At 39.4% G+C, this 26149-nt stretch overlaps 1 protein-coding gene across 3 annotated transcripts in view; it reads right to left on the bottom strand.

Moving 5' to 3' along the window:
- The window catches only part of DYNC2H1 (dynein cytoplasmic 2 heavy chain 1), a 597118-nt gene that overhangs the window by 275080 nt on the left and 295889 nt on the right, over nucleotides 1-26149 (bottom strand). For all 3 annotated transcript variants that reach the window (XM_089687276.1, XM_089687277.1, XM_089687278.1), the window contains 4 exons: nucleotides 10552-10617; nucleotides 7229-7279; nucleotides 5987-6064; nucleotides 5574-5705 (listed from right to left, as the gene is read on the bottom strand). In XM_089687276.1, the coding sequence (XP_089543402.1) occupies nucleotides 5574-5705; nucleotides 5987-6064; nucleotides 7229-7279; nucleotides 10552-10617 (327 nt within the window). The remainder of the gene's footprint in view (nucleotides 1-5573; nucleotides 5706-5986; nucleotides 6065-7228; nucleotides 7280-10551; nucleotides 10618-26149) is intronic.

Here is a 26149-nt window from a genome sequence, read left to right as displayed (position 1 = left end):
ATCAGACTGTCACCTACCCTCCTCACCTTTAGGAGCACCCTGAAAACTCATCTCTTCAGGGAAGCCTACCCCGCCCTCACCTAACAGCCGATCTCTTCCACTCCTCCTACCACTCCATCCCCTACAGCCACTTCCTCCTGTACCACTATCCCCTCCCTCCTAGATTGTAAGCTCCAAAGAGCAGGGCCCTCAAACCCCTTGTGTATTGTATTGTTACTGTATTGTCTCATGTACTGTCCCCCACTACAATGTACAGCACTGAGCAAACGTTTTGGTGCTATATAAATACTGTATAATAATAATAATAAACCACTGGCAACAAAAGCGAGTATACCCAAGTGAAAATCGCCAAATTGGGCCCAATCAGCCTTTTCCCTCCCCGATGTCATGTGACTTGTTAGTGTTACAAGGTCTCAGGTGTGAATGGGGAGCAGGTGTGTTAAATTTGATGTTATCGCTTTCACTCTCTCATACTGGTCACAGGAAGTTCAACATGGCACCTCATGGTAAAGAACTCTCTGAGGATCTGAAAAAAGAATTGTTGCTCTACATAAAGATGGCCTAGGCTATAAGAAGATTGAGTGCACGTGCTCAGCGTCATAACCAGAGGTTGTCTTTGGGAAATAGACGTATGAGTGCTGCCAGAATGGCTGCCGAGGTTGAAGGGGTGGGAGGGATCAGCATGTCAGTGCTCAGACCATATGCCGCACAATGCGTCAAATTGGACTGCATGTCTGTCATCCCAGAAGGAAGCCTCTTTTTAAGATGATGCACAAGAAAGCCCGCAAACAGTTTACTGAAGACAAGCAGACTAAGGACATGGATTACTGGAACCATGTCCTGTGGCCTGATGAGACCAGGATAAACTTATTTTGTTCAGATGGTGTCAAGCGTGTGTGGCGGCAACCATGTGAGGAGTACAAAGACAAGTGTGTCTTGCCTACAGTCAAGCATGGTGGTGGGAGTGTCATGGTCTCCGGCACTGGGGAGCTACAGTTCATTGAGGGAACCATGAATGCCAACATGTACTGTGACATAATGAAGCAGAGCATGATCCCCTCCGCAGGGTAGTATTCCAACATGATAACAACCCCAAACACACCTCCAAGATGACCACTGCCTTACTAAAGAAGCTGAGGGTAAAAGTGATGGACTGGCCAAGCATGACCTAAATCCTATTGAGCATCTGTCGGGCATCCTCAAATGAAAAGGTTGAGGAGTGCAAGGTCTCTAACATCCAACAGCTCCGTGATGTCATCATATAGGAGTGGAAGAGGACTCCAGTGGAAACCTGTGAAGCTCTGGTGAACTCCATGACCAAGAGGGTTAAGGCAGTGCTGGAAAATAATGGCCACACACATATATTGACACTTTGGGCCAAATTTGGACATTTTCACTTAAGAGATGCACTCACTTTTGTTGCCAGTGGTTTAGACATTAATGGCTGTGTGTTGAGTTATTTTGAGAGGATAGCAAATTTACACTGTTATACAAGCTGTACACTCACTACTTTACAAAGTATAATTTCTTCAGTGTTGTCACATGAAAAGATATAATAAAATATTTACAAATACTGTGTGTATGTATGTATATATATATATATATATATATATATATATATATATATATATATATAAATAAATACATACACACATTGTTGGCCAAACCTTTTAAACCACCATTTTCCACCAATTTTTATTAAACATTTTCATTAATAATACAGAGTATGGTTATACACGAAAAAATAGAAGACAGGTATGAAAGGACTGTGGACATAGCTCGGCAAAAGTCTTAGCATGTCCAAAAAAAAAGGAAGTACACAAATTTCCATTCCAAGAGAAAGCCATTACCATTGATGAAGCATAACTAACATAGGCACATGAGTGACTATGGAAAAATACTATGTAGCTTACTTATACAAGTTAAGTGTATTGTAAGGTATTCTAAGTACAGCTGGAGATTTCCAGGTAGTAGTGATAGATCAATTGATCAGCATTATGGCTATGCAACCAGCCCAAACCACAATAATATAATAATGAAAAAAAAAAAGAAAAAAGAGAGAAAAGAAAAAAAGAAAAGGAGAAAAAGGAAGAAAAAATAAGGTAAGAGAGAAAGAGAGTAAGAGTAAGAAAGAAGTATGTGTCTCTCCAATATCTTTGTCCCTCAGTCACATAAAAAGAAAGGGAGCAAAGTAAGACCTCAGGATCCATTAACAGTGGGCCACAATTCACAAACCATGTTATGTTTCTCTAAATTGTCCCCAAGGCGAGCAATTAACATTTCCATGGCTGGCTAATAGAAATGCGCATGCGCGCAGCAATCTCCGCAGAATGGTGACCACCCGTGTGCATGTGCAATCACGCACATACACGCGCACAGTAAATATTGGCACCAGGTGGACTATTTAAAGGACGCTTCTGCCTGTGCTTAGTGCTGACTGGTCTTCAGCTGTTTTTCATGTCCTACTGTATTCTTGTATGATCCCCTTGTTGTTGACCCGGCTTGTTCCTGACCTGACATTGGATTCCGCTCCTGACTTGTTGCTATTTCCTGTCCTGAATCTGTTCCCGACTTCGACTCTGCTCATGATTTGGTACCTCGCTGCCCGCCTGTTGATCACCTTGGCTATTCATGTGACCTTGCTCCTGTCTCTGATTCCAGCTTCCTGTCCTGCTCGAGTGCCCGCCTGGCTGTCCATTATACCAGCTCTGCACACCATTGAATGGTCCTGCTTCAAGTTGGCTGGGAGATCTGACACACCACTTATCCTGAACCTGTTGTGCAAGCAGAGTGCCATTTTAACCCAGGTGGGATTTCGGAATATCACTACCGTTCCTGAACCAGTGGTTCGCGAGTCTCTGCAGAACTCCAACTGCAAGCTCTTCATGCAACATCTGCTAGCACTCTTGTTGCCCTGGTCCCTCGGCACTCTCTGTTCCACTTCCAGTGGGGACTAGTGACACAAGTGAGGAAAACCTAGTCATTTCATTCTCCTATCAGGTAATCAGGTACGTGACATTGTTCTCCCCCCCCCCCCTTTTTTTGTTTTTTAATTATTTTATTTTAACAAATGAGGATGTTCTACAGATCACAAGCTAATTTTTTTTGCCTCCTTTGAGACATAGCCATTCATATTCATATTTTATCTATGGGTCAAATGATACAATTTTTAGTTGTTTGTATTTTACCTCAGTATCTTTTGTAGTTGCCCTTAAAGTCCTGTACCATTTATTTTTGGGGGTTTTCTGATCTCTGATTTCTCTATTTGGGATGTTGGCAACAGTTGATAGACTGATGTTAGTGATCTCTTTAATTGTCTTTTTCCAGTTAAGAGCAATCAAACATTTGGTCAGGATGTGCCTCAGCAGCTTTTTGGAGGTTTGGAGAGATTTTGGGATAGCAGACCCAGTAAGAACAATTTACGGGTAAAAGGAAAAGTGGAGCCAAATATTCGTTGTACCATTTGATGATCTGCTCTCCAATGGGGTACAATTCGAGGACAAATCCAGTAAATATGGAAAAAGGAGCCTTCATTTTCCAGTTTTTATTAGAATTTAAGCAGTACAAGTCCAATCAAAGTGAAAGGTAAGCGGTGAACTGCTAGAGGTTAAAAAAATGTTAGGTTACCAAAATCTGAAAATAAAACACAATTTAGAGTTATAACCTTTAGGTCTTGTTCACACCAGCCCCACTGGGCTACACTATGCAGTGTTGCTCAGCACAGTCCCAATACACAGACAAAGCAATTTGTCTTGTCATATTGATTCAGTTCCCACCAATGAGTTGCATTGGTGTGTCCTAAAAAACACAGGACATGTTGCATTTTTTCAAAGTGCATTGCGACATATAATGTACTACAACATGCTGCCGTGTGTAGATTTAAATGGAGCGTCAGCTTTCTTAGTCCCTAATACCTATACATGCTGCATACTTTTTCCAGTTGGTGACTTAGAAAGGTTTACAGTTAGAGACAGTCAGGCACCCAGCTTTTTCAGAAAGAGGTCAGCAATAGCAGCCAACATACTCCTCTCTGTACAGGTTCCCTTTAAAGTCTTACTATACCCAGGACCCTGCATTCACTATCTGGTCTCCCACAGTACACAGAACATGGAAATGCAATTATTTTAGTAAATATAAACTGCTAAATACCTTTTCTCATCAGTGGAGCACTGGTTAAAGCTTGTAGGAGTTTTACTGCTGCTCTAGGAGGATGCAAAACTCCTGACCTCTGTCTCGACAGTGCTGATTAGTTGCAGTCCCCCAAGAAAAAAAAAACCTCTCTAGCAATACACACTAAAATGAGCTTGTGCATAATGGCTACAATTCAGTCTGTCTTTTCAAGAGATAAGATGTGGACATTTGAACAAGTGGAGGAGCAGATAAGTCAGGATCAAACGGCTTTTTTACACAATGCAGAGGATTAACCCCTTAGGTTCCACAATGAGTATAACAAGCATGCTTCACTACATATGCAGACTGATTTTCCTGTTGTGGGTTTAGTAATACTTTAAAGCTGAACTCCAGGCAGATACAAATGGCACTATATTCATCTATACAACAATAAATGTATTTGTTTAATGCACTCACAGTATAAGTACCTGACTTTGATCAGGTAATGAACTCTTCCAATCCCCCTGTACAATAGAGCTCAGACAGAGATAAGTAACACAAGAAGCCAATAATGTGAGCTGCAGTGTTCATGAGCTAAAAAAGGAACCCACTTAAAAAAGCAGACAGCAGAGTGATAGAGAGAAGAGCTCATCAGTTTGTTGCTTCTCCTTCCCTGTCCAGTCTTAGGCTGAGGTAGGAATACCCGTAAGTGCTACTTTAAGCAGCAATAAAGCTACACTGTTATAAACAGCAAGCAGGCATGTTTTTTTATTGCAGAAGAGACAAGTAATATCTCTTCTACAATAAAATACACCTACCTGTCTGCTTGCTGTCTTCTATGGCAATGTAAATAGAGCTATGCATGTGCAACTCAGCTTACATTACTGGTGTTGGGATGATGGCCTCCTGAACATGTAAAGAAACTCGTAAAGGTACCAAAAAAAAAACCCTTGGTCCCAGAAATGCTATTAAGGACATGTGTGGCTTCAATTTTCAAAAATACAACAACTTTATTCAGTATCAAAAGACACAAAAATATAAATTGCAGGAGTGACATTATCCTGCGCCAGACAAAGAAGATGGTCAAAGACTGACACTTAGGAGAAGATGCTGGCACCAGCGAGGGCCAGGAGCTGTTGAAGGATAGGTAAGTTTAGCTCACTTCAGTTCCAGGTTAAGTACAGCAGACAAAAATCAGGTACTCCGTGCTGTCAGACAGAGCTGTGTAAATTTCAGGACAGAAATAAAATTATTTTGGTAAGTAAAAAAACTTCCATGATATGCATTTGATCTGAGTATGTAGCTGTTTGCCTGAAGCTTAGTTTTAATAAATAATGACAATAAAAAGTTAAGGGTGTACCTTTAACATTTCTCATTGCCACCAACATGCAAACAAAGCTGCAGACAGTTTATCAAGCCAGATAGTGGACAGTTCATTAGAAGTGTTAGTGATAACAAATTACCTGTTGGAACAAGGACACTTTCTTGGCAATGGCTACTGGGAATTCTTGCTCGCACACCGAGCTCTTTGAGAAATGACTCCACAGATTTGAATCTTCCAGGCTTAGGCTCTGATAAAGAGCCGGAAGAGAGGCCTGTGAGATAAAACACTTGGTTCATGTTTAAATGGCTGGAAACATATTTTATATGCACAGTGATTTTAATTAAGCAATAAATTGTTTTGGACAGGGAGTATGAGGGATGAGATAAGAGTGAAAAGAATGAAGTCACTTGATCATGGTCATATGGGAACTTAAATATAGAAAATAATCACAGGAAAGCTGAATCAGCAGAATAAGTCCTGCAGTCTAGTTATCTCCGCCACCATTGTAAGTATTCAGCAATTTGGAATGTAAAAAAGAAAAGACCAAACTACCTTCAACAATGCCACAGCCCAAGCTCTTTCCTGCTCTATCCAAGATGGGATCTGATCTCGCAGAGACTTCTGAGAGTCCTTTCAATGTCAGAAAATTAAAAAATGACACAAGTTACAATGGAGCTCTCTGAACACAATATATTCACAGCAGAAAGGCATAGTCACAAACTTACACTAGTTCAAGATGAGAAATACAGTGCATACATTACACTATTAAAGAGTAACACCACTTTTGTAGAGGAAAAAAAAAAAAAGCAATCCCCTCTGGGTGATTTATGTACATTGCAGGGATTTAAGGCCTTGTTCACATCATACATGCAGAAAAACTGATGGAAATAAACACGCAGATTTCACTTGCAGAGACATCCATTTACATCAGTTTTCAATGTGGCTGCAATGAGCTTTGTACACGTTGCAGATTAGTGCGCAGAAAAAAAATTTGTACGTGATACCAGTGTTGTGGTATGAACAAGACATATAGAGAACAATTGTTTTCTTTGTGCCCTTGCAGAATGAATGCAGAAAAACTGACGTCTCTTCACCATGGTCTAAAAATAAAACTTTGCAGCAGAATCCTACCAGTTTCTGTTCTTAACAAAGAGCTCTATGTTCAACTATATCCTGGAATACCGATTCATCTATAGGAGTGTCTTTGTTCAATATAATCAGCTGATGTACTTTGAGGTTCTAATGAGGTATGTTGCATTGTCTGCATCCCTTTAGAAGTAAGCACCCTTTTTGGAGTATCTCGCCAAAAATATAATTTCTATTGCAGAGGATGCCTTAAAATTTACTCATAGCTTAGGGCAGACCTCTGGAAAAATCAGTATGCCAATCCCATGAGCAGGAAATGATATTTATGGAGGTGTGCCTCCAGGTTGTCACATTGCAATAGGTTTTGCAGAAAATTACAGTGACTGCAGATTGAAAAGGAAAGGTCGTTTTTAAAACCATGATATTACAATATGGTTTGTGTAGCAATTGTACATGCTATTTTTTATTTTATACATATAAATATTTTTTTATGACAGTGGATGTATCCTTTAAGTAGAATCTTCTATTTGCCTTTAAAGTGGTTCTCTTGAAACTAGCCTAAAACAGAACCAGGTTAAAAAAAAAAAAGCTATCTCCTACAGAAAAAAAAAAACGATATATATTTTTTTACTATTTATACAATTTATGGGTCAGCCATAATGTCATAATGTTATTTTAACAAAGTATCAGTAGAAGATGTGTACTTACCGATTTCTTGAACATATCCCCAATAATGACACCAGTGAATACATCCCACTCCTGTGAAACATAAATACTAGTGTTACAAATTTCTTAAAATGAACCTGTGATTTACCCACACAGGACAAAGTAGATGATCTGCTGTTGCTATACTCAGTTGCATGGAGTGAAGAAAACACCAAGGTAAGAGGTAGCATATGTCTTATGCCAGCCATAGACGGGTCAAAAATCGGCCGATTTTCGCACCGTTAGTGGGTTAATTGGTCGGCCGTTATTCAGGGTTGTTGCACATTTTTTTTAATCGGTCATGTTGGAAAATTCATGGCCGATTTTGCCGATCGCCCGATTTTCCCGGCAATGATGGTCAAATCAGCCGATCGTTTTACCGATAAAAAATCTGTGCATGAGCCGTGACCTGCAAGAAGAAGAAAAAGAAGAAAAGAAGAAGAAAAAGAAGAGGAAGAAAAAGAAGAGGAATTCCAGTCCGCTATTATATTTTATATGAAAAAGTCTTGCGGTTGCAACAAATGTATCCATCTGTATCCAAATAAAAACATTGCAATCCAAATAATGTATTACAATGTTTTTATTTGGATACAAATGGATACATTTGTTGCAACCGCAAGACTTTTTCATATAAAATATAATAGCGGACTGGAATTCTTTTTCTTCTTCTTCATATTCTTATGTATTGCTGTCACTTTGTATGGTGTGCTCCCTTGTCTCTGCAAGGGATAGAAGTTATGGGGTTAATAGATGGGACGAAAATTGGCCGATTTTTTTAACGTTGGTGGTAATGTCGGACGATCGAACAACCGATTTAAAAAAAAAAAAAAAAAAAAAAAAAAAAAATCGGCCAATTTTCAACCCGTCTATGGCCTGCATTACTCCCCTTCCTCTTATGTTACAACGCTGGTGCTTGACCCTGTGCTGTTACATGTGGGGGCTTAGACCTCTCTAAGCTCAAAGAAAGGTGAGTATGTAGTGGCATGGACTAAGCAGATGTTTGCTTTAAAAGGGGCCCCAAAATAAACCTAAAGGCTTTCAAATCTAAGGTTGTGAAGACAAATATAAAACAGCATCCTGGTTACAAACTGCCTATGCTGACCAGATGCATCTTGGGAAACTGAGGTCATCTGGCTTCCTCCCTTATTGATCCATCTACAGATTGGACAGAATTAGACAGATTAGGGAGAGAAGCCTGAAGATCCCAATCTCTCAAAATGCATCTGAACAGCCCAAGCAGCTTGCTAGAAGGAATTAAGTATGAATAACAGTAAAACCTTTTTTTTTTAGTTTTGGAGTGAAGAGGAATTAGATCCCCTGTAAGGTTTCATTGCTGTCGGTGCCCTCATTAAGGAGAGTTGTCCTCTCTATTTGTCCTGTTTATTATTATTATTGAAAGTGAAAGTTAAAGAAATTCCCAATTTTGGGGTCGTCCCCAGAAAAGTAATAGAGGGAAAATCTTCCAATGGGGACACTATTTCTGGTGACCTGGGAGCCCCAAGGAATTCCCTTAATTTACAGAGATTTCCTCTCACTTTCTGCTTGGCTATGAGGCATGAAGTGAAGGGAAATCTCCACAATGGGACACAGGTGGCGGAAAAAAAAATCTGACAGCCGTTATAACCCTCCCTTGCTCTATCCAAAATGAAAAAAAAAAAAGTTTTGCCTTTAAATGTTTCTGATTCGCTGATTAATCTGTCTTCCCCAAATGTGTATGTTTGGCCTATGAAGGAGGTAAGAAGAGCACATGAATTTCCAGTTCTCACTTAGAATAAAATAACAGTCATCCAGGAAAATTCAATTCTGCCTTAAACAAGGCTCAACAAAAGTATGTTGGCTGGTGCCATTGAGGAGGTACAAACATCAGAGTAGTTGACTAGATCGTGTGAACATTCCTTTATGTCTAGAGTAACTATCCTGCATATCCTCACTAGAGGATTCACTCTCTCTATTTATTCTGGTGACCATTGTCACTGGAAAAGAAGTTTAGTCTATTTTCACATTTTGGTGCCACAGCTGTTGTAATAAAAACACAAGTTTCAATGCATTTCTCATTTATTTAGATTTCTTTTATCTTTTTCTTCTTTAAACAAAAGGAAAAAGTGCAGAGTTTAACAAGGTTACAGAAGTAGCAGACAGAAAATTGTATCACAATAGAAATTTTATTTAGGATACATTCAATGCATTACTGGCAGATGGCAGAGAAACATAAAACATGATGATCACAAGTACAGAAGTGGGAAAATTGGTCTAACAGCAACCAAATAAATCATCTGTTGTTTGTGTCTTAGTTAGCAGTTGATCACAGGTACTTTACCTATCTATTCTCCTCTCAAGACATATGCTACAAGAGCACTTTAATGACCTCTGCAGTGAGGAGCACCGAGTATGGCCCACTAGTTGTACAACCCAGCAACATTATCCAAAACGAATATAAATATGTGTATTGGCCAGCTGCCCTTTTATAGAAGACCACTCCTGTTCTGGGCATCTACTTAGTGTTCCCTATGAGGGAGGTTGAGTTGTGGTGTGCCATGAGTTGCTACCTACAACAACCACAGAAGCAACACTCTGGAATGAATTCTTCCTTATCTACAGCAGCAGTGTTTCATACCAATGTGAGAAATGTGACTGCAATGGTAGGGTACGTCACCTGTGTTCCATTCTCTAGTACTCAGATCTGCAGCTCTCTGCCTCCACATTAAACTCTAGCCCTTACAAGTGACAGGCAACCAATGCCAACATTTGTAGAGCTCCTGTCTTTTTCTTGAGTCCCTTCAAATTTCAATGCCTGTACAGAGCAAGCACCAGCTATGCAGGTAAGAGTACAGTGCCAGAAGCATGTTTCATGAAACCCGTACACAATCTGTGACTCATGTAGCAAGTCCGCAGTACCTAACTGTCTCCTGTAACCTGTTTGCAATCTTTTTCTCCTCTAGAAGGCCAGTTGTCTCTTGTAGCATGTTCACACTCTCTGGCTCCTGTAGGATATCCATAGTCTCTGACTGTTTCCTGCAGCATGCCTGCAGGCCCCAACATTTTCAGTATTGCATATGCTGATTATAATGCATATCCCTTTGGTGGCATAAAGAACTATAATTGAGGATAGCTATATCTAAGCACACTGACCACTTCTAATTTACAGCGATAGCAATCAATCCACAGCCAGATTTTCTACAGCTTCCATTGTTAGTTTGTTATTTTTTTAGAGCCTGAAATAGTTTCTTCCTAAAAAAGCTCAGTGGAATAAAAAGCCTATTGGAAAACATTGGGACTCATTTGGAACCCTGACAACAAAGTGCGATACAGAATTCATATATACTTACATTCTCCTGAAAGAGCTCAGCATGCATGCCACGCACAAAATGTAAAGCAAACATCAGCTGGTCAGCCTTAAAAACATGAATTATATTTCAAATATTTAATATACAGCATAAAAACATTGCAGTGCAAATATAAAACATTCTAATCCTCAATTACATAATGGATAATGGTTACCAGCTTAATAAAGCATAACTAAAATCATTCGTTCGTGGAATAGAATGGTCATAAAAAGACTTCATATAAATATAAACACATACATAATGCTCAGCATAAATGAGTACACCCCTTTTGAAAAGAGTACGATTTTAATCAATATATCAATGAACACCAGAACAATTTCCAAAATTTGTGCATCTCATTACATGAAAGTAAGGTTAATAATAGAACTTAGATTACAAAATCTTCAGTTTTACTCAAATTAGTTGATGCAAAAATGAATACACCCCACAACAAAAACTACTACATCTAGTATGTTGTATGATCTCCATGATTTGTAAGGGCAGCACCAAGTCTTCTAGGCATGAAATGAACAAGTTGGCGACATATTGCCACATCTATCTTTTTCCATTCTTCAAGAATAACATCTTTTAGAGCCTGGATGCCGGAATGGAGAGCGATGCTCCACTTGTCTCTTCAGAATTCCCCATAGGTGGCCAACTGGGTTCAGATCAGACCACTGAATCACTTTCACCCTGTTCTTCTTCAGAAATGCAACAGTGGCCTTAGATGTGTGTTTTGGATCATTGTCATGTTGGAAGAGTACATGACGACCAAGGGCACCGAGTGATGGTAGCATCTTCTCTTTCAATACAGAGCAGTACATCTGTGAATTAATGATACCATCAATGAAATGCAGCTCCCTAACACCAACGGCACTCAAGAAGCTCCACAGAAGGACACTGCCACCACCATGTTTCACTGTAGGCACCATGCATTTTTCTTTGTACTCCTAACATTTGCAATTCCATACAGTTTTGAAGCCATCAGTTTCAAAAACATTTATCTGAGTACAGAGTCCCAGTAGTCTTCCTTTTCAGCATGGGCCCTGGCAAATTCTAGGCGGGCTTTTTTGTGCATGGTCTTTAGGAGAGGTTTCTTTCATGGACGACACCCATGCATGCCTTTCTTCTGCAGTGTACGCCATATAGTGTCACGGGAAACAATCACCCCAGTTTGGCTTTTTACTTCTTTAGCTAACTTCAGTGAACTTGCATGGCAATTTTTTTCAAACCTTCTCATCAGTGGACGCTCCTGACGAGATGTTAACTTCCATGGATGGCCTGGATGTCTGTGTGAGATGGTTGCAGTTCCATCTTTGTTAAATTTTTGTATCCCTTCTGCTACACTATTCTGACTGATAAGTAAAGCTTTGCTGATCTTCTTGTAGCCTTCACCTTTCTTGTATAAAGAAATTATTTTCTTTCTCAGGCCTTATGGTATTTCTCTTCCATGTGGTGCCATTGCTGACAGCATGAAATAGGAACTAATTTTCTTTGTTAAGTAACACCCTATTATAAACAATGGTCTGCTGGACACCTGTTTAATGAATAATTAGATTCACATGTAGTTGAATTCTCGCTAATTAGGATTTTGTTGTCTAAAATTTAGCTTTGCTCCTAAGACTAAGACTTTCATTAGGGTGTATTCATTTCTGCAACATGGTCTTGAATTAATTTGTCAGGAAAAAAAAATACTTTTCTGTGTGTGCAAATTAACAAATCTTGTTTGCATTTGTGGGAGTATTTTGTAGCATAGTGTCCCATAGACAATGTTGATTCTAAAAGGAAAGTAAAGGTTTTCTGACAAATCTGTTGGGGTGTACTCAGTAATGAAGAGCAGTGTGTGTACACTATATAGCAAGAATATTAAATCAAGCAAACACATTTTCATTAGAAAAATATACACGATTTTTTCTGATTGATATTTATGTAATACAATCATTATATGTACATATTATTCAAAAGCAAGCTATGGTCTTTTAAAGTACATAAAGTTTCAAACAGTGAAAACTGCAGCAACACTGTAACATTCTGTGCACTTACTGTATATAGAACACTCTTAGAAACCTAATTTTGTCTGACTGACTTGCTGCTTTTCTTGAAAGTCTGCACAATGCTTAAGGTAAAACTTTCAGGCTTCCCCAGCACTGTCCTTAGAATGTTGCAGTAAGTTTTATCTTTGGCGAGATATTTCGTAAGAGTATTACTGCACATCTGGAGGAAAGTCAAAATTCAAGACATCTCTCTATATAATACTACTACTGATTGTGTAAATAAAGCAGGATAATGCTCCCAATTAGCAGTCTGGAGAAGAAAGTTCATATCTGTCATGTACTCAGACACTTTAACAGGGCAAGAATCTCCAATGCAGTTCACTTAAAGCAGAACTAAAGTTGTGCTGTAAGAAACAGCAAGCAGGCAGGCTTTTATTGCAAAAAGGACATGCACTGCCTCTTCTGAAATAAAATGCCATGACCTTCCTACTCAATGTCTTTTCCGGCGCTGTAAACGGAGCTGTGCATGTGCAGGAGACCAGCACTCAGAAGAAGATGCCAGCGCCAGACCAATGGACAGGAAAGTATTTTTAGGCATTTCAAAGTCTAAAACTGAAAAAGCTTACTGATCCTTAGATGAGGTATTACATTGGTTTTCTTTTTTTTTCCTCATGTTTTTTTCCCTTTGACATTTATCTGGTAATTCTGGGAGTCACATATGTTCTTTTCCAACAGGGACTATGCTCACTCCTCCACTGTAGCCACCCAGGCTGGACTTCAATCAAGTCCGGCTTTGTTCATCTCCATGCCATGTAGGATGATGGAATTAGTAGTTTACACAATACATAAAAGATTGTTTTGGTTTTCAGTTTTGTCATAAATTTAGGCCAAAATTTATTCTGCTACATGTCTTTGCTAAAACAAAAACCCCAATATGTGTAAATGAATTGGTTTACGTTAAAGTTATAGCATCTACAAATGGCAGTATATACCGGAATTATTTTTTTAATACTAGTGCTGGCAGCGATCAGCAACTTATAGAGGTACTGCGGCGGGCATTCTGACACTGGGGGGTAAACTGACTGTCACTGACATCCCCAGTGACACTAATACAGTGATCAGTGCACTAAAAAATACTGACACTGTACTAATGACACTTGGCAGGAAGGGGTTAACATCTGGGGCAATCAAATGTTAACTGTGTGCTGTTTTACTGTGTGTGTTTTAAGGGGTTTCTGACGCTGGTAGGCGGGGTTTAGGGTAATGTGACCGCCGTGATTGGCTGTCACGGCAGTCACATGATCAGAAAGGTCCGATCGCAAGGAGAGATCGGGACCTTTCCGTGGGACACCAGCAAATGTGCTGAGAGTGCGCAGGGTGCGCATGTATGTTTGTTTACAAATGGTACGCAAATAAGCGGCCGTTCGGCGTCAAGGCCCAACTGCCGAGAGGCTGTATATTTACGTACTGTCGGAGTGAAGATGTTAAAGAGGATCTATCATCATTGTTTACAGTTATGTCCCCCTATAGAACAAAGTATATATAGTATGGTGTCCCATGTTGATAGGCATTTTCTAACCCCAGCTATGAGACCTGAACTGCCCACCCCTTCTGGCCCCCTGCAAAGGATAACCTGACAACAGCTAGGAAGGAGATGGCTGCTTCAAAATTGCATGTTATCTATGGCAAGAGCAGAGAGGGAATGTGTGACTTGGATTGGGGTGGCAGGGGAACATGGGAGCAGGTCAGACCTCATAACAAGGGTTAGGAAACACCTAGCAACATGGGATGAAGTGCTATGCTGTATAGTGGGCAGAACTGAGAAAAAAAATATGTTGGTTTCCACTAACTCAACGTATAAAATGCAAAATACTAACCTCAACATACAAAGCCAACCATATTACTGCACCTAGCTACATCACCAACTTCATCCACAGATATTGTCCAAACCACCCGCTCTGCTCCTTCCAAGACATCTTGCTCTCTAGCTCCTTTGTCATCTCCTCCCACGCTCGCCTCAAGGACTTTTCTATAGCCTCCCCCATCCTCTGGAACTCCCTACCCCAGTATGTCTGATCAGCGCTGCACAAACTGTTGAAGCTATATAAATCCTGTATGATAATAATCTTCTTTACGTTTTACTTAATCATCATTCTGTTGAAAAGTAAATGATCAATCAATGATCAATTCATGTCTATGAATGTTTGGTCTCCCCCAACCCTTATTCCACAGTTTTTCTAAAGTATGCAATAACAGTCCTTCTAAACCATATGGTCCCAGGCCTTTTCACAGAGCCACAGAAATTAGCTACATTCTTATACTTGATTGCTATCCAAACGACTGCTAAAGCTTAGAAGAACGTCACTTTCAAGAATTCAGTGTATGAATTTGATGCTGGTTAATGAGAAATACCTTGAAGTATCTTGAATGATTCACAAACTAAATTTGTAAAAATATGAGAACCATTGCTTACCTACACCTTTTCTAGTCTTGAATCCATCTAGCCTGAATTACTTGTAGGTTACTTACTCGGTTTAGTCCCAAGTCAAGGGGTCCTTATTTCCAAGTATTCCCCAAAACTCCCCTTCCCCCAGATCCCATGACCCTTTACTCCCCTCTCCCATTTTCTTACCCCCAAGAGTTTTCCTATCTCCCCTTTCTCAATAGTTCTCAGTCTCCCCTGCCCCTACTTTTTCTACTCTAATAAGACCCATAGGCTTCCATGTAGGTTTGCTGTGCTCGCCAATGCCATTTAGTCCTCAAAAGGCCCTCAGATAAGACAGGGGTTAGGGCCCTGTTAATTTACTTCCATACAAACCTTACTCTGTATTTCTATTATCTGGTTTTTGTTCCAAATATTGTAACCCCTGTTATACTTGTTATTCCTAATAAAACCCAATAAAATGATTGAAAAAGAAAACAAAACGTGGTATGGAGACTTGCCAAAAATAACTGGTTCTCTGCAATTATATGGTTAAGAATATAATTAAAAGAAAGGCCCAGATTTGTGGGCCAGAAAGTGAGGTAGATAAGAAGTACGCCATGAGAAGGTAAAAGGAAGTCAAATATATTCAGGAGTAAGGTGACATGTTTTATAAGCTAGCATTCAGGAAAGTGATGTGTTGGAACTGCTTGCTTGAACCAATACTTTATGGTTCTGTTAAAAACATATCAGGTATGTATTTGTGGTCTGTGGATGCGTTTTGAGTGTCCATTAAAAATGTGTGGCCAATTCCCTGCAATGTGCATTGTCATGCCAAAAAACGATCCCACTTTCTCACTGGTTTGAATGGGCCCTCAAACCATGTTCACTGGAGTTTTACATTTTGCAATGAAATATATACAAAACATTCTTGAGGTAAGGGGTGCGCTTATAAAGCAGTAGTGCAGTCTTCTTTGGCCATACAGCTATTTTAACAAATAAAATACACAATTAGGCATATAAACACACAATAAGGAATACCATTGTACTGTACTAATGTCCTTTAGCACTCCAAAAGAAAGCCAAGCCTCATTTCAATGAATAGTTGGAAAATTAAGTGTGAGTGGTTACATAATTTTGACAGGCCATCTGGATAAATAACAGATATTAAGGCATGACAATGTACTTTATAAATATGCAGAATATTTCAGTGTACTGAAGAAGCAAAGTCCCATTTACTTCAACAAAAGAAAAAAGCTTCTGGAGAAAGAAAGCCCAGTCACATGACCTGTTACTAGACGAGGCTCTCATTCTATCACAAAGTTCCCTCTGCAGTGTTATGCAGAGAACACTCCAATAGGACACTACAGGCTTAACATAGTGATCTGCATTTTATAAATGACTAAATTGTAAAATGTAGAGTGCAGTGTGGCGTACGCACTATGGTGTCCAGCGGAGAGCAGATAGTGTTATCTACTCTACATTAAAAATGGGCCCCTAAAGTTCCTAGAAGGATCAAAAAAGTACAACAAAAATGCATAAACTAGATAGATGTCAGATGATATCCTCTTCTTAAAATCATTCCCGGCAATGTATTCTAATTTCAGTTTTGTGTATCTAGAAAACCAGTAACCCTTGGGATGTTTTTGCCATACTCTCTACACACAAGAGAGGCTGTTCTTTGCTTTGGATTGCAGTTAATTACTGTAATCACACAGGAGGTTTCTACAAAACATAAAGCTACTTCCCCCTGTAATTCAGGTCATGGTGTTAAATAAAAAAAAAATGCTGCCTATTTCTTGGTAAGTGAAGAAGTTTTCTCAGCCTCTATTCACTGGGGAAGCTTTATATAGACTGCTAGCTGCATTACTAACCATGGTTTCATTGCCATTCACTGCAGCCAATCCTGTGTGCGCCTAAACAGTAAGAAACCGCATGTTTCATATTTTCTGTATGTTATAGCTATAACAGGTCTGTACTGGAGTCTTTATTTTCTCTAGTAAATAAAAAAAGTGTGACACAAATTCCAATACTTTAAAGTTGAACACTGGGAGTTACAAAAAATCTATCCCTGCCCCCTCTACCCCGTGGCACTGCAGGAGTTAAATGCTGGTACATACTATGGGAGCATGGATAAGGTGTATTACTTAACTTATTTATGGCTCTGGCAGCCTTCCTCTATCCATGTTCAGCACTGTTACCTCTCTAATGCGCTCTAAGTCATGGTCGCATGCTTGTTTATTCCATGTATAAATACAGAATTACGAAAAGCCCTCTGCATTTGAGCCAGTGAACAAGTACAGGTATACATTTAAACAATGGGATTTGTGGAAATAGTTGTACAGCTGTGGCTTCAGGCAGTCTGTCATTAATGTGTACAGGCTGCTTGTATGCTGCTGTACTGTCCACCTGTTATTCCAGGGCGGAGAAATACAGCCCAGTGTACGCTGTACAGCTCTCTCGCAGTTGCAAGCAATAGGCTTTAAAGTACATTGTTAACTTTAGATCTTTTAAAGTAAAAGTATCTTCAATAAGTGTATAATGAAGTTGCATGCTGCTGTTTCCAAAGAGCTAACATCAACTTTATTGTTGCAGCGCAAGAGAGAACATTCCACCCAGACTCCTATTCTGCGCATTTCACCCACTATCGGACTTAATCATAAAACTACGATGAAGCTAGAGAGCGAAACATGCCAGAAGGAGATGAGTGGAGTGTATTCTTGTATTTGAACAAAAAGTTGATTTTAGCACTTTTGAAACAGCAGTGTGCAGCTTCATTATGCAGTTCATGATCATAGTGGGAGGTGATGGACCTGACATGCAGACACCTGTGGCTAGAATGTCTAGAGGGCAAAGACCTCCGAGTGGTATGAGGGCACAGAGTGACAATTACCAAAGAATAACACAGCAATGTTTTGTTCCAGGGAATAAAACCAACAATTACAGAGTCAGAAGGATCCAAAGCGGGCTACACTTGCCTATGGTTCTGTAGATCAAAACTGTTGATGTTTATTAGTTCCTAGTCTATCTCCAGAGCAAGTGAGCAAGAGAGGGTGGCTAGTTACCTACATTTAAACTCTCAAATGCTCAACAATTTTCCTCTGCGCCACGGAAATCTTCAACTTATCATCTCACATAGACTGCTGCCACTTTAGAGCTTATAAAATATAACCCACCAAGTGCCGACGTGTTTTGTCATCACGACTTTGTATAGGATAAAGTCATGATGATGAAACGCGTCAGTGGTGGCTGTACGGCAACTGGAAGTGACATGGCACGTTAGACCGGAAATGACATTCCGTGAGTGATGGAGGAGCTGTCGGGTGACACACAGATACAGTCCGCCTGGTTAGGCTTATCCCATCACTGGAGCAATTGTGTATAGCGTTAAGGTTTTTAAGCCTTTTGGCTTATAAGTGGATTTTGAAGCAGAAAGGAATATAAAAGGTGTTTTAACATTATTACTCTCTTGAAGTTCCTCTTTTCTTTTTCTTCTATAAATGTTTTTATCATTTATGAATGAGCCGATCTGGAGGGTCCCGGTGATGGAGTGGATCAAATAAAGATAAAACACTTGCTATGCCGATCATGAGAATGTGAGACATATGAATTGGGAGTTTGTGACACTAGGCACGTGGAGTGGTGTGGATCCAAAGAAGATTTCATACATTGCATTAAGACTGTGGATTATTGGACTTTTATGTGGTTTAACCACTTCCCGACCGGCCGTTGCATATAAACGGCCGGACGGTGGCAGTACAGGGTCAGGTGGCCGTTTATGAACGGCCTCCCCGCACCCTGCTTGTGCGCGCTCCCTGGGAGCGCGCAGCACCGCGATCCGGTGCCCGCTGTGTCCTCCGGACACAGTGAAACATCGATCGTCGGACGGGACCTCTGTACGAGGTCCCGATCATGTGATCACTGATTGGCCAATCAGTGATCACATGCAAAGTAGTAAGCAAGATGTCACTTGTGACATCATTGCTTACTACGTGTGAAATCTGTGAATGATCAGAGGTCACATGGTACAAGGCTATTCACAACAGCCTTGTACCATGTGACAAGCTGTGACCAATCACAGCTCACTCTGTATTTCTCAATGAGTGCAGGAATGCACACAGAGAGAAAGAGAAATGATTGCTTTTACATCCTATATGGGTGTAAAAGCAATCATTGTAAAAAAAAAAAAGAAAAAATCTTCATCACCCTCCACAAGTAGTACAGTGTCACCATGGTGACACTGTACTGCTAGGGTGACAGTATGTAAAAAAATAAAAAAAATAAAAAATAATAATATAAAAAAATAAAATAAAAATGTAAAAAAAAATGTTTAAAAATTATAATTTTTGGTTATAAACTAATTTGTTTTTTTTTGTTTTTTTTACTAAAAAGATAACGAAATACATTTTGGCAAAGATTTATGATGAAATATTATTTATTTGCAAAATTTTATAAAAAAAACACTTTTGTTCAAAATTTTTGGACTTTTTCATTTACATAGCAGAAAAAATAAAAATCCCAGCAGTGAATAAATACCACCAAAATAAAGCTTTATCTGTCGCAAAAAAATGGTAAAAAATTAATTTGGGTACAGTGTTGCATGACTGCGCAATTGTCATTCAAAGTGTGATAGCGCTGAAAGCTGAAAATTGCCCTGGTCAGGAAGTGGGTAAAAGTGTCCGGTCTGGAAGTGGTTAAAGCACAATAAGACACTGAGTGGATTTTCTTTTTATAATTTTTTTACATTTACTATATATATTTCTATATTTTGCATATTTTTGTTCAGTTGTTTTGTCATATTTTCACTGGTTGTCTAATATAAGATAGCACTGCTGTTTTTTTTTACCTAACTGTAGGAAGTATATGGTAGGTTACACTTTCCTATTTACAGCAGGACCATGGAGAGGGAATGTAGCCACCCTCTAACAGGATGTTGCATCACAGCAAAAATAAAAAAGAATTTGGAGATCTGCAGGAGGCCAAAAACAACAGGACACAGGTTTCTGAGATAAGAATACATAGTTGAAAAGATTTTTTTAAAACCAGAGTTCAGTGTAATTTTAAAGTCCAACTCTATTCAAAACTTTTGTATTTAGATAAAGATGGTGAAGGTTTTAAACATTTGTAAGGTTTTTCTTTTGCTCCCTTTGTTGACATTAACTCTCACTTCCTATCCAATTTATATGGGATCATGGAATTATGGGAAATGTCTCCAAAATCTTCCCTCAAGATCCCTTTGCTGCTTGCACCCTTTTTCAGTGACCCTCGTTGCCCTCATTGCTCTGGTGTTACAGGGATAAAAAAGGAAACAGAAAATCCTCAATGGAATTAAAAAAAAAAAAAAATCCTACCAGAAGTTCTAACTTATTCTCACTCTATCGCAAACTGAGAAAAAGTTTTGGCTGGAGATTTGATTAAAATGCAAATATGTATTACTCAGCTAGGTCTCCATGAACTTCAATAAGCACTGAGTCAGCTTGCTAAAACAAGCCAAGAAGATGCAGCTGAACACTTTCAAGTAGTAAAGAGATATTTATATGCCACCCCAGCATAAGCTCTTTTCTCTCTCCTCATTTGAAGATGAATTAAGGAAATTAATTAATGAACACCAATGTCAAAATCCATTCCTTATTGTTTAAGGTCCATGATTCAAAACCATAGACTAAAGCTTAATAGAGAGATTAAAACATGTGAATCATACTGTAACACATTAATAAGCTGCTGGGAAGAATATATCACACATTAAATGTTAACATTCTCATTCACATTTCTGGAAATCAATGAAGGTATGATATATTCTGAGGGAACCAGAACATATCTTTTATCTAAAGATAAAAAAAAAATCGAATTCTGTCCTATAAATACATCTTAAAGTGCAATGTAATCTTTACAATTCAAGAAAAACATAGCTGAATGCTTCCCATGTGCACATACTGTATAATTCACTATTTACATATGGTTTTTATTCAGATTTTGCACATACATAAAATGCATTCACAATTGTCCTCTGAGGCTGCTGAGAGATGCAATTTGTGTGACTGGCAGTTGCTAATAGGTTAGGTTGGCTCTTGAATCCATTTGGTGCAATATAAAGTAAAATGCAGTAAAATCTGAAGACATGGGAGGGAACAGTAAGGGTCCTTTCACAAGGGCATTCCGTTCATCCATTTAGTCACCTTTTTTGGTAGAAAATCGTATGAAAAAATGGATCTAGGCTTCAGTTTTTACATCCATTGTGTACATCCATGTTTAGATCCATTTTCTATTGAAATTCTAATTTTTGGAACAATTAGAATTCCAAATCAGTCAAAAATTGATCTACCGATCCGAATTCTATTTGAAGAATAGCTCGTTGCTAAGGAGTGAGACGGAAAGCTGGCTACCGCGCCCCTTAACAACTTATGAGTCATCAGCTGTCAGCGGGATTCCCCACTGAAAGCTGAATGCAAAGAAAACATTGCTGCAGTCAAAATTGTGAAAAAAACAATGTGGGGGTCCCCCAATCCATACCAGGCCCTTCAGGTCTAGTATGGATTTTAGGGAAACCTCACATCAGAAAACCTCGGAAAAAATAAATAGCGTGGAGTCCCCCTCAAATCCACACCAGACCCTTATCCAAGCATGCAGCCCGGCAGGTCTGGAAAGGGGGGGGGGGGGTTTGACAAGTGAGCACCCCCCCCTCCTGAATCCTACCAGGCCACATGCCCTCAACATGGGGGGGGTGCTTTGGGGCATCCTCCTGCTTAGCGGGGATCAGAAGAGAGATCCCCTGCTGAGCAAGCAGATCGCAGGCAGAATCTGCCCTGTGTGAAAGGGGCCTTATTGAGATTTTCCCCTCACTTCCTTCCCTGGTGACAACAATTTCCCCCAGACAGACAGGATAAATGTCTAACACTGCTACAAAGACAGAAATTGAAAAAACAATCTTATGCTGACCATACACGGATTAAAATTTGTCCAGTTCAGCAGGGAACATATTCATTTCGATCAGTGTATAGACATCCCTGCTTGACAGAAGTTGAGCATTGGATCTACTTCTGTCGAAGAGATATGCTCAAAAATGTTGTGGAGTTGCGGCTGATAAATGTGAGACCAGTGTACTGAATGAAAACAACTAACACTGTATGGCTAGCTTAAGTAGAGTAGGGGAAGTCTAGAACACTTGTGAGCTTTAAAGTGTTACTAAACCCAGTACCCTGCATTCACTATAGCTGGTCTCCCACAGTACACATGGAAGTGCAATTATTTTAGTAAATATAAACTGCTAAATACCTTTTCTCAGCAGCAGTTAGAGCAGTCTTGTGACTTCTATCAGTGTCCAGCTGAGCACATGTTAAAGCTTGTAGAAGGAGTTTTTCTTTTGCTCTAGGAGGATGCAGAACCCTTGACCTCTGGACAGTGCTGTTTGGCCCTGTGTTGATCACATGAACTCTCCCAAGAAAAAAAACCCAAACCTCTCTAGCAATACACACCAAACTGAGCATGTGCAGAGTGACTCCACACAATATGTCTTATCAGGAGATAAGAGGGGGATATTAGAAGAAGGGGAGGATCAGAGAAGTAAGGATCAAACAGCGTTTTTACACAAGGCAGAGGATTAACCCCTTAGGTTCCAAAGTGAGTATAACAAGCATGCTTTACTGCATATACAGACTAATTTTTCTGTTGTGGGTTTAGTAACACTTTAAGTGTGGTCTGTCTCCCTGTTGCAGATTCATCCTCACTTCTTGTCTGGTGAAACCACTGTCAATAGGCCAGAGAGTGAGAGAAAATCCCTCTAATGAAGCCCTACATAGCAGTAAACCCCCCTATCCCACCCTGACAGGGGTTCTAACCCTTCTCTACTCTATCCACAGCTATAAAAAAAAGTTTTGACTGGGCAAACACTTTAATATTTTTTACATAAATTTCATATTTTATATGCTTATAGTGTCATATTTTATATTGTAATATCCCAAATACAGATTTAAGGCAACTCTCTATGGGTTGCACATCCTTGCTGAATGACTGCTATGACAACATTAGGCAAACCACTGTTAACCCTGATATTGTACTGCTATCTAGACCACCCATCTTCAAACTGTGAGGGGGGCTTGACTCAAAGGGGTCAGCTCTAGTTAGTAGCTCCTGTAATGTGCTCACTGTGTGATGACATTTAGGGAAGGCGTGAGCATCCCCTATAACTAGCATGTGAGGCATTACAGCAATAATGTTGGAGAACCTCTGATTTAAGACTGTGTTAGGAATGCATCAAGACAGACACAATGTAAATCAGTGGCCCATCAAGTGCAGGAGACCACAAATTAGAATGAAGATTTTTCTTTCATTTTTGACCCCTGTACCATCATATCATCTTTCATTCTGAGAACTAGTTCAGTTATTCTTGCCAGTGTTACTTTAGAAGTGAAGCAACCTTTCATTTCAGTTGGCTGTACATCTCTAGCTTGCTTTGATGGTGCAGTAAGATTTACTATAACTAGAGAGGAAGGATCGCAAGGAAAACTGCAACCCAATCGGACATTTCCCTATTATATTATAGAATATTATTTTGCATGAGCTGCCAGTGTGACCTTTTGTAACTATCTCATACTTGAAATATTCTGCTAAACGATACGTTCACCTTTTAACAAAACATAATAAACTAAAAAATTTTGCGCATGTGCATTTATTATTTTTTATTTGTGGAGCCTCTAAAGCATTGCACCCGTGATCAGCAGATCGTTGGTGCCATGCCGGTTTCTCCATGACCTGTCAGTATATCTGCTTGCTCATACATCCTGTAGGGACAAGCAGATACATATTGACAGGAAGGCTCAGTGAACTACCCCAGTGCTGTGGAGCACCGTGGTAGGTAATTTTAAACTACATTGTGGATGTGAGAGTCCTGGAAGGAAAAGGTTGTATATCTGCTGGAACTGAAGCCGGTTATACATAATAAACATGCCTTTAGCAAGTGATTAACATGTGAGTGGCCTTAATCTCTATTTGGAATAAGTTACTATGGTGTGACAATATTATGCTATGTGAGTTTTTTTCTTTTGGTTGGATGGTGGAGTCTATTCGGAGGGTGAAGATTTTCCCTAGCGTGGCACCAAAGAGGGTTTAGGATCCTTAAAATTCCTTAAAAGGTCTTTTACTCACCAAGTTCTGGTGAGTGTATTCAATGTTGGTGTGTGCACTGGTGGAAGGTGAAAATATTTTTTGAAGAAAAGAAGTTGGCACTTTCATTATATTATTTTTTATTTCTACAATTTAATTATGTTTTCAGCACATAGACTTTTGGGTGTTTTTGTTTATTATTAAGGGGAAACACGAATAATTTATGCACTTATTTTAATGATTTATTATATTGATTAATTATCTAAATTTGCGCTGTTTTTTTATATTTATAATTTTAAACTACAAGCTGATAGCTGCAAAGGCTGCCAGGACTTGTGGTTTTCCCATTCACAGATTACTGTGAATGAGTGACGCGGCCGGGCGGGCAGAGCCCCGAGCTCCGGGGTTTTTTTTTGCATTATGACAGCTAGCGGGGAGGAGAAGTCACAGCGATGATCAGGGAGGGGGGTTGCAGGGGCCAGTCCAATCGTAACTGGATATGGGTGTAACATGTAACATGTTATGAAAGGTGAACTTATCCTTTAATTGACATATAAAGCTTTCAGTTAAAGTGTATGTCCAACCAAAACTGCTACTGCTACTCAGAGCTTCATTAGAGAGATGTTTTCTCACTATCTTTCCCGGACAGAAGTTTATTGGGACAGAAACTGAAAGAAAATCTACAACAGGGACAAAGATAGAAATAAAAATCTGACAGGGGTTATAGCATTCCACCGCACTACCAAAAAAAAAAAAAAGAAGCAGTTTCATTTTTGTCTGTCGTTGCTGTTGGAGAGTTCCTCTCTCTGCCTGTCTGATAAAAATGCTGTCGGCAAGACAAGAACTGAGGGAAATCTCTCTGAGACAGCAAGCGGGAGCCACAGGGAGGCAGCAAATGCGGGGAGAGAGGGGACAGGGCCAAGCCACGGCTCTGTGGATGCTTGCCGTGGGGGCACCTGACAGGAGGGAGGGGAGAGGACAGCCTACAGGGGACTCATGAAGAGGAAGATCCGGGCTGCTCTGTGCAAAACCACTGCACATGGTAGGTAAGTATAGACATATTTGTTATTTTCCAAAAAAAAAAAAAAAAACCTTTAGAATAGCTTTAAAACCCAACATTTGAGCTGTCACCAAATTCTCATAAAAAAAAAACATCTGCACACAGGATTTTGTTTGTATTAAAAGTTCTTTCACTTTGCAAAAGCATGGCACTACAGACGTTTTCTCCTAGCTTCTTAAAGGGTTAGACATAGTCTGAAACATTGCTAGGTTAAAAGGGAGCTTGACATTTTTTGTACTGCCACTATTTTGCAAAAAACTAAAATAGCTTTTAATAAGGACAAATACTTCTGTGCAGATGTACCATGTTTTTTGCAGGCTTGAGGTTCTTCAGAGTTGTCAAAGGCAATTTAATTCTGGCACCAGGCACTAAAAAAGTTGTGTGCTCTGAAGGACACATACACCCTCATATAGACAGAAACAGTAAAAAACAGCCACTGGGAAAAAAGGTTTGTAGTTTGTAATCTGTATATTGTAGTCCAGTATACACTGAACTAAACGTGATATGCATTGCTGTTTCTTTTTTTTTTTTTTGCTTTACTGAACGGTAAAAAAGACTTCTTTCAACTCTTTGCACAACAGAGTCTTGAGTCGCTCTGCCATGCATCGTAACACATCGTACATTGCCCAACCCATGGTCTAAACAGTCAGCATATAATCCGAGATAGGCAAAATCACTATGCTTTATATGCTCTACAGGAAACCTAACATGCATATGCAATGAGCAAACATAGCTGCTCCCACGTTTTTATATAATTACACTCTATAAATAGCACTTTTCAAACTGATAGCTTTATATATTAACACATTAGTAAAATCATTACATAAAGCTTATGACATTCATAAACACATCTTAAAAAAATAATAAGATTTGCATTAAATTGACCTTGACCTTGGGCAATGTGGGAAACGCATCCCTGAATGAACGGCATTTTAATCAGCACTATTCCACTTGAGAAAAAAAAAATATTTTCCAAAGTGTACTATTAATGAAAATTAAAATGCTCCCATTTCGCTTCTATTAAGC

The sequence above is a fragment of the Staurois parvus genome, unplaced genomic scaffold (genome assembly GCF_062004578.1).
Source record: "Staurois parvus isolate SC_StPar_1 unplaced genomic scaffold, SC_StPar_1.0 ptg000422l, whole genome shotgun sequence".
NCBI lineage: Eukaryota > Metazoa > Chordata > Amphibia > Anura > Ranidae > Staurois > Staurois parvus.
Note: the sequence above shows the minus strand (reverse complement) of the source record. Positions and strands in the feature narration are given on the sequence as shown.